This window comes from Chrysochloris asiatica, unplaced genomic scaffold (genome assembly GCF_000296735.1).
Source record: "Chrysochloris asiatica unplaced genomic scaffold, ChrAsi1.0 scaffold00182, whole genome shotgun sequence".
Lineage (NCBI taxonomy): Eukaryota > Metazoa > Chordata > Mammalia > Afrosoricida > Chrysochloridae > Chrysochloris > Chrysochloris asiatica.
In genome coordinates, this window is record NW_006408700.1 from 2,028,844 (window position 1) to 2,043,982 (window position 15,139).

Genomic DNA, 15,139 nt, shown 5'->3' on the forward strand with positions numbered 1-15,139 from the left:
CTCACCAGCTGTTCCTTTGAAACCCTATACAAGTTGGCTATGAGTCAGAATCAATTTGATGGCACTTAAGAGCAAAAAACAGAATACAAAGTCTTAATTTCTACCAAATGTTTAGGTGAGGACAAGCAAATAGGACCCTAATGTTGGGATTGGTAAAATTTGCCATCCTGCTAGCTTTAAAAGGAACCATCTCAGAAACAGGAACAGATGACCCCAGACCATGAAGAAAACAGCATGAATGGAGTGTAAGATCCCTACTTGGAAAAGTGTTGACAGCAGAGATGGTGACATGAAAACCAGAGCAGCTACGGCTTTCTAGGCCCACGGACTTAGTGAATCTGAGTGCCTACGGGCAGAAGGCTAGCTTTCAGAATGTGCTCTTTGGCTATTTAAAGACTGGCTAAAGGCACTTTGTAACATGTGCCTGAACAAGGCAGAGGCCACATGGCACAAAGGCCCAAGACAAGAGTGAGGCATACCTATAATATTGCAGAGAAGATGCCTTCCTGACTTGAGAATTACTGCAACCTGAATTGTTTCTGATCTTGAATTGTACCCTCTTCAATCCCCTAATAAATCCCATAACTGTGTTTTCTGAGTTCTATGTTGTCACTGCAATGGATTTTCGAACCCATATGTGAAGCAGAGTTCTGTAGGAGGGATTGTTGATGTCAGAATAAGATAAATAAAGTTGTAGGGTTGACAGGATAAATAAAGTTATCTGACCTCTGTGTCATAGGAATAAGCTTTTCTTTTTTCTCCATGTGAAAGGTGAACTTAGTGACAAGGTGATTCAAGAATTTGTCAGAAGACCTGAGATATCAGAGAGAATCTGTCTGCTGATATTTAGGTGATCAAAATGTTAAATTCAGCATGGATCAGAGATTAGTTACATTGTATCTCCACGAGTAGAGAGAAACCACCTCAGTGTACATGGAGTAAAGAAATCAGGCCCCGTGATCTTTATGTGAAAATGAATTAATAATGGATATCCGAGTGACCTAAACATGAACTTGGCAAATCTCCCAGATACTTTTCATAAAATCATTATGATGAATTGCTTTGCCTGTGAAGAATGGAGTATGATATCCCATATTGGCATGGGCCCAAGGACTTGTGCAGTGACTCTGCTTAGATGGCACACCTTGATAGAAAAAGTCAGTAGTCTCTAACATCAGAGGGCGTGGGAAGGAGCCTGAGAGCTGGTTATGGTCCACAGAACAAACTCCGATGTCCCTGAGCTTGTCTGAGTAAGCATGCATGGGAGCCGCTCTGCAGCCTTAGAATAGGAGCCTTGGTGACGCAGTGACTAAGTGTGCTGCTGCTAACTGCAAAAACCAGGTGGGAGCCATGTCTAACTTCTCTTGGCTTAATGAGGAGGAAAGGGAATCAAACTCAAAATCAGCCCAATGCAGGTTCTTAAGAAGTGGAGGTCAGACTCACTTCCATTGTACAACTTTCTTTACCCTATTGTGATCCAACCATTCCTTCCACAGCACTCTCTGCTTTATATCTGGGATCGATAATCCAGTACAATGGCCACACAGAGCTCATAACATTACTCATGATTATGGGGTTTACTAGGGAAGAGAACAGGGTGCAATTCAGAATCTAAACCAACTCATGATGCAGCAGTTCTCGAGTCAGGAACTCCTTTTGTCTACCATACTTCAGGCATACCTCACTCTAGTCTTCAGCCTCTCAGCCATGTGGTCCCCTGGCCTCTACCCTGCTCAAGCATGTGTCACAAAGTTCTTTTAGCCAGTCTGTGAATGCCCAAAGGGCACATTCTTTAAGCCAGTCTCTTGCCCATAGGCACTCGGTTTTACTTAATCCATAAGCATAAAGCCTGAAGATGATCTGTGTCTCCATGCCACCACCTGTGCTACCGCCTCTGCCACCACCACTGTAGTTACTGTTTCTCTAGGTAGAGATCTCACGTGTCACTAATGTTCTTCTTTCATGATGGTCCTGGAATCTTCCATCTCTGCTTCTGTGATGGTTCCTTTTAAATCTAGCTAGAAGGCAAAATGAACCAATCCCAGCCTTGTTGTTTTTAAGTGTCATTGAGTTCGGTTTTGACTCATAGTGACCCTATATACGGTTTCCCAAGAGTAGCTGGTGAGTTTGAACTGCCTATCTTGCAGTTGAAACTGGCCTTGAGGTCAAGTAGTTATCCTACAGTGCCATACCAGGACTCCCATCCCAGCCTTATTTCCATGGTACCCACCACCCCCAATCACTTGGAGTCCTGGTCTGGCACTTTAGGATAAACACTCAACCTCAAGGTTGGTTTGAACTACACAGTCAGGAGTTCAAACTCCCCAGCCACTCATGAAAAACACTATACAGGGTTGCTATGAGTCAGAACTGACTCAGTGGCACCAAACAACAACAATAACCCTATCACTTGGTAGGAATTAAGAAGACTTTGGATAGAAAAGCTATATCAAGTAAATTCAACGTGTCACACTAACCAAGAGGTCAGTGTTTCAAACCTACCAACTTGGTGTGGGAGAACCATATTGCAGTCTACTACCATGAAGACAAAACAGCCTAGGAAACCCTATGAGGCAGTCCAATAGGGTCTCTATGAGTCAATATCAACTCAAAAGACAATGGGTTTAGGGGAGAAGAGGTGATGAGTTTCTGTTTGCACTTGAATGGTTCAGCATGAACATTTATAGCATGAGGACCTAGATTGTATCAACAAGCTACATTACCAGTAATGTAGTCCTGGGCTGACTTTGGAGTTCCAAGTTTGATCCAAGGCATAGCCAATATGTAGGACAGAGGTTACACAGTTATAAGAAGGAAAGCTGGAACTTGAAATCACGCCTTTCACTCCAAAACCTGTGTTGTTGTTGCTGTTAAGTTCTGTCACGTCAGTTCTGATCCATAGTGTCCTATAGGGTTTCTGATGAACAGTTGCTTGGTCTGAACCTTGTAGTTAGCAGTCCAATACTTACCCCACAGCACTATACCTGGGTTCCACAGCAAGACAGGATTTGATATGTACTTGGTTACGAATTAGGTTGCTAATCTCAAGGTCAGCAGTTTGAAACTACCATCTGTTCCATGGGAGAAAGATGAGGCTTTCTTCTCCCATATTGATTTACAGCCTCAGAAACCGTGTCAGGGTCGCTATGAATCAGAACCAACTCAACAGCACTTAACAACAACAACAACATAGCTATAATGGAGTCCTGGTGTGGCACTGTGAGCTAATGTGCTGGACTGCAAAGTTGTATGGACTACAAGGTTGGTAGTTCAAGCTCACCAGTCACTCCTTGGAAATCCTATACACAGTCCTATGGGTCAAAATCAACTTGACAAAAACGGGAGTCTTGGTGTTGCGCTGTGGGTTAATGTGATGGACTGCAAAGTCATTTGAACTGTAAGGTCAGTGGTTCAAGCTCACGAGCTGCTCCCCAGAAACCCTATGCAGGGTCGCTATGGGTCGGAACTGACTCAACAGCTCTTAACAACAACAACATAGCTATAACAGGAGTCCTGGTATGGCGCTGTAGGATAAATACTGGACTGCAAGGTCAGTTTGACCCACAAGGTCAGTAGTTCAAACTCACCACTTGCTCCTCAGATCCTAGACAGGGTCACTATAAGTTGGAACTGACTCAATGGCACTTAACAACAACATGACAATAATGGAATCCTGGTGTGGCACAGTAAGAAAAACACTGAACTGCTAACCACAAGGTTGGTGGTTCATACCCACCAGCTGCTCCTTGGAAATACTATATAAGGTTGTTATGAGTAAGAACTGACTTTACAGCACATAACAACCACAACATGGCTATAACATCAGTTCTGGTGTGGCACTGTAAGATAAGCACTTGAATGCTAACTATGAGACTGGTGGTTCAATCCCTCCAGTTGGTCCTCTGAACCTCTATAAGGGGCCACTATGGGTCAGAACAGACTCAATGGCAATTAGCAACATAGCTGGAACAGTGATTGAGGTCTCTAAGGAATCACAACATATGCCCCTAAAACTTGTGAATATAAGTTTATGTGTTACCTAGAACGCTATAGGTTGAGTATAGGATAACTGGCATTTCAGAAATGTTGTGATCTGGGAGTCAGCAGTACAAAACCACCTACACTGCACCTATGAGGAAGGATCTTCAGGGCACCTGTGCTAAGTGGCATTGCTGACATGCACCAGAAAAGCTACTAACAGTTCTGGTCATGAAAAAGGCAGTTGAAAATAACTTGAGTTACTCAATGAGAAGCTCAAAGTCAAAGCTGACTTGTAGAGTATTCTTGACTACACATGAGCATTATAAAACCCATATTTGAAGTCTCTTTCTATGAATAATGCGTTAGTTCAGGCTCTGTGTCAACTTGGCTTGGCCAGGATTGTCAGTGTTTTGGCAGTTGAGATGTAGTTACCCCCTCCATTATGAGATCTAATATAATACAACCAATCCCATGATATGATCTAATGTGATCAACCCTGATCTAATGTAATTATTGAATGTGTTGTAAATCCTCACATCTATGATGCTAATGAGGTTGGATGCAATCTGCATGATTATGTTGTGTCTTTAGACAATTTCTTTTGAGATATACAAGGAAAGAGAACTGAGTAGAAAAAAAAGGGGACCTACTACCACTGATCCACCACTCGTCTGTCAGTTTCACATACTGTGGTGGCTCATGTGTTGCTGTGCTTCTGGAAATGATGCCACAGGTATTTTAAACACCAGCAGGGTCACCCATGGTGGACAGGTTTCAGCTGAGCTTCCAGACAAAGACAGACTAAGAAGAAGGAGAGACAGACTATTTGCAAATATTTGCTCACTAAAAACCATATGAATAACAGTGGAACACTGTCAGCACCACAATGTTGACTATTGAAACATGATAAAGAGCACCAGAGTATTGTCAGATAGAGTGCCAGAACTTGAGCCCCTCCAGTTGGAAGGCACTCAAAAGATGACTGGGGAAGAGCTGCCTCCTCAAAGTAGAGTTTATTGTGATGATGCAAATGGAGTAAAAAGTCTTTGGGACCTGTATCTACTGATGGAGCACAAACCAAAATGAAGAAAAACAGCTGTAAACATCCATTAATTGGAACATGTAATGCATGAAGAATGAAACTAGGAAAATCGGAAATTGTCAAAAATGAAATGGAATCTATAAACATCAATATCCTAGGTATTGGTGAGCTGAAATAGACTAGCATTGGCCATTTAGAATTTGACAATCACTCTGCTTACTATGATGGCAATAACACACTGAGCAGGAATGGCATGTCATTCATCATCATAAACGACAAACTAAGATCTGTCTTGAAGTACAATGCTGACTGTGATAACCCGATTACTGATCCTTCCTGTTTTTTTCCAACCTTTGCATTCCAATCACCAGTAATTATCAATACTTCTTAATCGCATGTTTGATCAATTTCAGATTGAAAACGTTGGTAGAATTCTTCAATTTCATCATCACTGGCTTTAGTGGTTGGAGCATAAATTTAAATAATACTGGTATTAACTGGTCTTCCTTGTAGTCATATGGATATTATCCTATCACAAGAAGATGGATTATATGAAGAAGAACATACAGCATCAGGATTGGAAGAAGACTCATTAACAACCTGTGACATGCAGATGATACAACTTTTCTTGCTGAAAGGGAAGAGGACTTAAAATACTTAATGACGATGATCAAAGACCACAGCCTTCAATAAGTATTCCACCTCAATAAAGAAAACAAAAATCCTCACCACTGGTCCAATAAACAACATCAATATAAATGGAGAAAAGTTTGAAGTTGTGAAAGATTTCATTTTGCTCAGATCAACCATCAACACTCATGGAAGTAGCAGACAATAAATCAAACAATGTATGGCATTAAGCAAATCTGCTGCACAAGGCCTCTGTAAAGTATTCAAGAGCAAAGTATTCACAACTGGACCAATAAGCATCATTATGATGAATGGAGAAAAGATTGCATTTTCAAGGATTTCATTTTACTTGGATCAACAGTCAAAGCAGAAGTCAAGAAATCAAACGATGTATCGCACTGAACAAATCTGTGAAAGAAGACCTTTTCAAAGTTTTAAAAAGCATAAATGCGTCTTTGAAGAAAAATGTGCCTGATTCATGCCGTGGTATTTTTAGTCATATCAAATGCATGCAAAAGCTGAACAATGAGCAAGAACGAATAAAGAAGAATCGATGCTTTTGAATCATGGTGTTGGCGAAGAATATCAAATATACCACAGGCTGCCAGAAAAACCAGCAATTCGATCTTGGAAGAAGTACAACCAGAAAGTTTCTTAGAAGCTAGGATGGCGAGACATTATCTCATCTACTTTAGACATGTTATCAGGAAGGCCTGGTCACTGGATGAGGACATTATGCTTGGTCAGTGGAAAAGAAGAATAGGTTGTCAATTCCTCAATAAATTGGACTGTCACAGTTGTTTTAACAATTCTGAGAATGCTATAGAACCAGGCAGAATTTCTTTTTGTTGCACATTGGGTCGCTATGAGTCAGAACTGACTCGATGGCCCCTAATATGTTTATTACTTACACACAGTTTTCTGTGAATGCTCAAAAGACTGTCTTCTCTGAGACCTAAGGAATACTGCCATAAAGACAACTCTTCTTGGTCATAGGGAGACCATGTTTCCCAGCAGAAGTGTTCTCTTTACAAGGGGTCCCTTTTTTTTGTCACTTGGGAGCAGTCTCCTCTAAAATGGACAATATCCTGTGTAAAAGAGTTGAGAAATGCCTTTCTAGAGACTACTCTTTGGAGAGTCACAGTTGCTCCTTTAGCATCTCTCCTGGTATTCTTATGCTTATCCATTTCATCATGGCACCCATCAACTATAAAGCACAAGTTGTTGTTGTTAAATGTCATTGAGTCAGTTCTGACTCATAGCAACCCTGTATAGGGTTTTTTAGGAGGAGCTAGTGTATTTGAAAGGAGCTCTGGTAGCGTAGTGGTTACGAATCGGGCTGCGAACCTTAAGGTTAGCGGTTCGAAACTACCAGCCGCTCCGCGGGAGAAAGATGAGGCTTTCTACTCCCGTAAAGATTTACACCCTCGGAAACCCTGTACAGGGTCGCTATGGGTCGGACCTGACTCGATGGCACTTAACAACAACAACAAGTGTATTTGAACAGCTGACCTCAGAGTTAGTAGTCTAGTGCTTATCCTATGGTGCAACACGAGGAGTCCATAAAGGACATAAGCACTTTAAAATATTCTCTTAGAGAATTTTGGAGCAGAAGATACCTACAGATCAGTTGAGCTGGTAATATTAATGTAGTCAATGTAAGCGATTTTTTTTTCAGTTCAATTTTCTACCCCTTAGTGCAGTGATTATGAATTGGGCTGTGAACTGCAAGGTCAGCAGTTCGAAACTACAAGCAGTTCCGCAGGAGAAAGATGAGGCGTTCTGCTCCCGTAAAGCTTTACAGTCTCGGAAACCCTGTGCAGGGTCGCTATGAGTCGGAACCGACTCCACGGCACTTAACAACAACAACAATACCAATGGATAATTTGAGTCTTCCACATATTTTTTTTATTAGAAACATCCACTATCATATAATCTAGGCTTCCTTTTATGAATTCATTCAAGAACTCTTTGGGTTTGTTGTTGTTGTTGTTGTTGTTAGGTGCTGTTGAGTCAGTTCCAACCCATAGTGACCTTATGTAAAACAGCATGAAACTCTGCCTGAACCTGGGCCATCCTCACAATTGCTGCTGCCACTGAGCCAATCCACCTTGTTGAGAGTCTCCCTCTTTTTTGCTGACCCTCCACTTTACCAAGAGCAGTGTCTTTCTCTAAGGATTGGTCCCTCCTGATGATATGTGTTACGTATGAGAGACAAAGTCTGGCCATATTGGCTTCTAAGAAGCATTCTGGTTGTACATCTTCCAACATAGATTTGTTTTTCTTCTGACAATCCATGGCACCTTTAATATCCTTTTCCAATACAGTAACTCAAATGCATCAATTTTTCTACAGTCTTCCTTATTAACTGTCCAACTTTCACATACACAAGAGGATTTGTGCAGCGGATTTACCTAATGCAATAATCATCCCAAAGTGGTCATTCCATACATGAAAGACAGGGGGCGGTAGAGAGAAAGAGAAAACTGAAAGTCTAGTCTGGGCACCTACAGTGCTAGTACCAGGATTTATACTGAGCCCTGGAACTATATAATCTGAGTCAGCCCTTCCTGCCTCACACTCGGAGCCTTTTATTGTTGTACCAAAGTCACCAGTGTGATGTAACTCCCCCTTCTTATGAGTTCTTCTTTAGAGTGCTTAGTGTCCATTCTGGCCAGTAGACCTTGAAATCTTACAGATACAATCTGTCCTAGTTTCAATAGCAAGGCTCAGTTCTCATTCCCTTTCTTTCCTGAATCCCAGGGATTCTTATGCACATGGACATACCTTCTCTTTATTGCTCAGAAATGGTAGCCTTCACCAAGTGGCTGAAGGTCCAGGTATATTATTTTGTCAAAATAGTATATGCCTATTCAACCTACTGTGGCACAAATGGTTAAGTACTAAACAACTAATTAAAGGCTGGTAGTTCAAACCCTCCAGAGGTATCTCAGAAGTAAGGCTTGGGAGATCTACTTCCAAAAGCTCCCAGCCTTGAAAACCCTATGGAGCCCAGTTCTACTTCGCTCACTGGGGACGCCATGAACTGGGATCGGCTGACAGCAAATAGATTTGGTGTGGTGTTGTAGGAGAAGCACTGGACTGCTAATAGAAAGATCAATGGTTCAAACCAACCAGCCACTCCTTGGAAGCTCTATCCAGGGTTGCTATGAGTCAGAACCAACTCAAGGGCACTTAACACCAACAAACAACAACAAGTATAATGAGAGGGTTTTCAGCAACCGTGTGCAGACCTGAAGATGTCTGTGTCATGGTGCCTCAGCTTAGAAGGATGGAGAATGTTTATAAAAGCATTGTACCCCACTCAACACCCAATAACACCTGGTATTCATTTCTTTGCAGAAATTCCAAAAAGAAAAGGTGGAAATATCAATAATTATTAAAAAACAAAAATAGTAATTTTTATGAAAATAAGGGGATGTTCCCCTTCTCAGAGAGCCTCAGTTTACATAACTCTTTTGTTTCCCTTTCATAATTGGTATTTGTTTTAAGGGTCAGTACAGAGTTCTGGTGTGGTGCTGTGGGTCAAAGCATTGGAGTGCAAGATCTGTTTGAGCTGCAAGGTTGGTGGTTCAGATTTACCAGTCGCTCCTCAGAAATCATATACAGGGTCACTACGAGTCAGAACTGACTCGACGGTACTTAACAACAACACAGAGACATTATGAACAATTTGAACACAATCTTGAATGTACATATCAAAAATCTAAGACTCATGTAGTTATAAATATTTTCTAAATTTCAGTGGCTCCAACTTTAAATTTGGAGGCTAAATTTTCTTTGTACTAAACTTTTCTTGTAACCCAAAATTTCAAGTATCAATATCTTCAATTGTTGATAATCATATGTCCTACTAATTCACAAGTTAGCGTCACACACACTACACATTCAAAGTTTCAACCTTTCATAGCACATAACAATGTGATGAAGAAAATAGGACAACCATGAGAAAGATGTCTCAGAACGAACACAGTTCTCACAGGCAGCTGTCGAGTCACTTCCGACCCATAGCGACCCTGAACAGGGTTTCTGAAGCTGTAAATCTTTATGGGAGTAGAAAGCTGGTAGTATCAAACTGCTGACCTTGTGGTTCACAGCCCAATTCGTACCCACTATGTAGACCAACACTATTCCGAGCTTGCTTCTTCTCTCCTGCTTCATCAGAGGCTGGACAGCCCTTGCTTTTAGTTTCGCCTTTCTCGGCAGGTAAATCTTTGGTTTCTTGGTTAGCCATTTCAGCCTGTTTTCCATTTGCCTCCCTTTTCTCATTTGTTAGCACATTTTTGTCTGTAGATTTATCATTTCCTGCTGTTGTCTTTTTTGACTTACTTTGCATTTTTGCAGGAGCAGGTTTAGCTGTCAACCTCGCTAATCTCCTCTTGGACCTCTCATTCACTGCCCCTTCAGCCAGGCTGACCTTTCTCTTGGGCATCTTGGCTGTGGGGAAGGCATGTGCCGGGCACCTACAGGCCAAGGGGCACAGAGAACCTTTAGGAAGCTGAATTGCCTGGTCACTGATGCACTGCCTGCCGCCCAGCTGGTTTACATCACACTTATAGTAGTTTTTATACCTCCTTTGTACTGTGGTTATTTTTGTACATAATGACTTTTCTTTCTATGTATATGGCCATCAGACTGTGTTTTATATATTTCATCTAGTCCCAAAGCAGCTTGCTTACCACATTTCACATATAGGACTCAATAAATCCTCTATAAATGATTGATAAAGAAATAATGAAAATAGCCCCCAGAGCTCAGAAATCCGTGTTAAAGTGTGTCGCTTGCTTGGTTTTGATGTGCCATTTGGTGTAGGGACGGGCGTAAGGGTACGTTCAGACTAACCTAACGTGGGTGTCATAATGGACATGCTGTCATTTAAACCCCAGCACCATCTCCTCCAGAGCCAATGTTGTTCTGGGCTGAATCCAAAAGTCTTTATAATATGACTAGACATTTTAATAGTCCCTGTGGCAAGCAAAGCACTTCTTAAGAGTCATTTTCACTAACAGTATAGTAGTCAGAGAAGGTATTACTCTGTTCCCTTGAAATAATGACACTGATAAATGACATTTATTAGGCTTTTATCATATGTCACATTATTAGATACATTATCTTATTTAAGCTTCACAACAGCTAGATGGTAGGAATGATTATTATTGTGACTTTATAAATAGGAACTGGTGATTCAGAGAGGGCAAGGACGTTGCTCAAGGTTACATAGCTAGAAAGTGATGAAATAGATCATTTGGGTCTGTTAGATAAGCATTGGACTACTGACAGCAGGGCTGGTGGTTCACGCTGCTCCTCAGAAACCCTATACAGAGTAGCTATGGGTCAGCACTGACTTGATGGCACTTAACAGCAACAAAAAGTGTTCTCTTTCTGGAAAGAAATATTTGTGGAACTAAAAAGCAAGTTGTTTGTTTCTACGAGATCTGAGAATGGACGTGTACATGTGTTCTTAATGGTCCTTGCACATGGAGGGTCATTAACCTTGTTACATTCTCTTATACTCGCTTTGTCTTCCTTTGGAGAAATATGTGGCTTCCAACAGGTGGTCACTAGAGGGTCTACCCCCATGTTCAGGTAGCACAGGATCTGAAGGATTTCTGCCTGAGATTTTCTATGCATGCTTCATGCACCAGAAGCAGGAAGAGCCCCCAGCAGCCTGTTTTCAGACTGCACTGTCCACAGAGGAGGGGGCGGGCTCCTGGTGGTTTTCAGCAAAAGAACGTTTGTGACAACAAAACTTTATGGCACTTTCAGTCCCCATGACAGCAGATTGATAAAGTCTGTCCAGCCCTCTCTCCACAGAGGAACAGCAGCTAGTCAATCTGAGTACTGGAGAGAATTGGAGAGAGGAGGAGAGAGGAGAGAGGGAACTGGAGTGGCTGGAGCAATGGGGATAGGTGTTTGGTAACAAGACTCGTTTTTCCAATCTTCATGCACTTTTTTTTTTTAGTTTTTATTGTGAATTGACTGATACTTTATATGGGAGAACATCAGTTTTACACTCATCGTTTCATTGCAATGATTACAATCCCCTCCATGCATCACCGTTCAACAGTATTTGCCTCTATTCCCCTTGGGTTTTTATTTGGTTATGTGGTTTTTTTGTTTTTGTTTTTGAGTGGGGGGGATGTACACAAAAACACTCAGGAATACATCATCATGTAAACAAGCAAAGGGTACATTCTGCAAACCTGCCTCCTCATCTTCATGCACTTTTGATTGAAGGGGAAATGCTGTCTATTAATGTAGACCATTAATGAAAAAACACACACAGGTCATGGAAGATGCAACTCGTTGAATACTGGACCAAAGGATCTCAGTGTGACTGAGCAAGCACTGGACTGCTAACTGCAAGGTTGGCTGTTCAAACCCACCAGTCACTCTTTGAAAACCCTATACAGGGTTGCTATGAGTCAGAAACAACTTGACTGCACTTAACAACCACAGTCCCAAGGGGCTACAAGGAATAGCAGAGTGGTGCAAATTGTCAATGTGCTTCACTGCAACTGAAAGGGGAGAGGTTCAGGTTCAACCAGAGGTGCCTTAGAAGAATGGCCTAGTAGTCTACTTCTAAAAAAAATCAGCCCCTGAAAACCCAGTGGACCATAGTTCTACTCTGACACACACGGGGTCACCAAGACCACAACTGGTGTAGTGGTAGGAGATGACAGTTATAGGCAGCCTATCTATTCTCCAAACAGCTCTGGAAGATCTCTTCTATTGCAATTGGATTTTTTAAACACCCAGTGTCGGACTGCTTCATCTGGTCTTTATCCATCAGTGATGCAGACTTTGTGTGCTCTATGAGAGTTAGCTTCACTGACTTTTCTCCTGTCTCCAACACCCCCCAGCTGTCCTTTCCTCACTCATTTCCCAGGAGGAGATCTTTTTCTTCAAGGAACACAGGGCAGACACACAGTATTGATCCGATTGCAGCACAGAACCTTCCTGAAACACTGCAAGACAATGAGCTCTCACTTAGTAAATTTTAGTATAGCCTTAGCGAAAGGAGTCATTCAAATGTTTCAGAAACGATGGAACCGTAAAAAGTCTTGTTCAGCTTCTTCTCTTGCTATAATCCAGTCAGGTCATATTTTATTGCTGCTCATTACCAAGGTAGAGAGTGATAAGTGTGGAAACCATGGAAACACCTTATGGCCAAATTGATGTTGCTTCGAAACACCAGTGATTCATGCTGGGGAGCGTACGGCACATTATCTGTGAGGCGCCTCTCCTTTTCACAGGCACATCCGAAAGCTCCCTGAGAGATGGGTGTGTTCTCTGAACTGCAAGTCACCAGCCTTTTCCAGAGTTGTGGAAAAGACTCTGAAAGCTGCATATCACCCCAATCAAACATGTTCTCTTTAATTCCTCGAGTTGTAAGAGCATTTGTTGTCCTGCACCATCCAGTCAGTTCCAACTCAGGCTAATCTTGTATGACAAAGGCAGCCTGTGCCATAGGGGTTTCTGGGTTTCTTTATTGGAGCAGACCCTCAGAACTTTCTCCCTGGGTGCCTCTGGTAGGTTCAAACCGTCAACATTTCAGACAGCAGCTGAGCATTTAACCATTGCACTACTTTGGAATTGGGCCACTTAGGGAATATTTGTTATTGTTAGGTGCCATTGAGTCAGTACCGACTCATAATGACCCTATGCACAACAGAACAAAACATGGCCCAGTCCTGGGCCAACCTCACTATCGTTGCCACACTTGAGCCCATTGATGCTGCCATTTTGCCAACCAATCTTGCTGGGGGGGCTTCCTTTTTTTCTTTGACTGTCCACCTTCCCAAACATGATATCCTTCTCCAGTGACTGGTCCCTCCTGACAATATGTCCCAAGTATGAGAGATGAAGTTTGGCCATCCTGGCCTCCAAGGAGCACTCTGGCTGTACTTCTTCCAACACAGATCTGTTGGTTCTTTTGGAAGCCCATGGCACTTTCAGTATTCTCCTCCAACACCATAACCTAAAAGCATCAATTCTTCTATGGTCTTCCTTATTCACTGTCCAGCTTTCACATGCATATGATGTTATTGAAAAGATCATGGCTTTGGTCAGGCATATATTAGTCCTCAAGCTGACATTTTCACTCTTTAACACTTTAAAAAGATCTTGTGCATCAGATTTGCCTAATGCAATATATCAGTCCATTTCTGATTGCTGCTTCCATGAATGTTGATAGTTGATCCAAGAAGAATGAAGTCCTTGACAACTTCAATAAGGAATATTTAAGTGTGCCTAAATATTATTATTATGGCCATACTTGTCTTTCATACTTTGGACATATTGTCAGGAGGGAACAGCCACTGGAGAAGGATATTATGTTTGGTAAAGTGGAGGGTCGGAGAAAAAGAGGAAGATCCCCAACAAGATGGACTGGCACAGTGCAGTATCAATGGGCTCAAACATAGCAATGAGTGTGAGGTTGGCTCAGGACAAGGAAGTGTTTCATTCTGTTGTGTATAGGGTCACTACGGTGGGTACTGACTCAATGACACCTAACAACAACAAGAAGTATTATTAAATAGTAATGTTAGGGAGTGTGGTGGTCCCTATGATAAGCGACTCTTGGCAGGTAGAAGACGAGGCTTTCTGCCTTGGAACTCTATACAGGGTTTCTATGAATCTGAATTGGTTCCATGCACTTAATAACAACAAATGCTAAAGTTGGAGTCCTGCTGTGGCACTGTAGGATAAACACTGGACTGATAACCACAAGGTCGATGGCTCAAACCCACCAGCTGCTCCTTGGAAGCTTCATATAGGGTCTCTATGAGTGGGAACTAACTTGATAGCACTTAACAACAATAACAAATCTTAGAGACATTTGTCATCTACCAATCCTTCCTCTTCTCTCTGTCTCTCAAAGCCAACAATTTGCCTCCACTTTTAAAAACATCAAATAAGAATAAACATCTTCAATGGCATTTTATCTCTGAAAATATTAGATTTTAATTTTGTACATATGATAAAAAATAGTAAATCTCAGTAGCTAACTAAAATTTGTAAGTTCCCCAAGGATAAGGACACCACATTTCAAAGAGTGACTCTGAACCAGGTTTGAGTGAATCTCATTCTTAACCATTCCATGCAATCATAGCATAGCATTAAATCAACACAAACCTGTTGCTAGCTTAAATATAAATAATTGGTTTAAACATTTCATTTCAATTTTCATTAGAATAAGTAATATAAAGGCTCAGCAATGCAAGGGGGAAAGAGCAGGAATTTTAAAATAAGTGATTAAATACATATTAGCTGTGCCTGATGTGATACCACCTCAGCAGGACATCTGGTGTGGTGCTGTAGGATCAGCACTGGACTGTGAACCATAAGGTCAGCAGTTCAAACCCACCTGCTGCTCCTCGGAAACCCTACACAGGGTCACTATGAGTCGGAATCGATTCAATAGCACTTATCAACAACAACAACCCTCTCAGTAATAGAATA

The 15,139-nt window shown here is 41.7% G+C and overlaps 1 protein-coding gene across 1 annotated transcript in view; it reads right to left on the reverse strand.

The window, feature by feature from the left end:
• LOC102815505 overlaps positions 1-10,106 on the reverse strand; it is a 26,225-nt gene extending 16,119 nt beyond the window's left edge. Inside the window, exon 1 of the mRNA XM_006872074.1 lies at positions 9,784-10,106. Within this exon, the coding sequence (XP_006872136.1) occupies positions 9,784-10,106 (323 nt within the window). The remainder of the gene's footprint in view (positions 1-9,783) is intronic.
• Between the last annotated feature and the right edge of the window lie 5,033 nt (positions 10,107-15,139).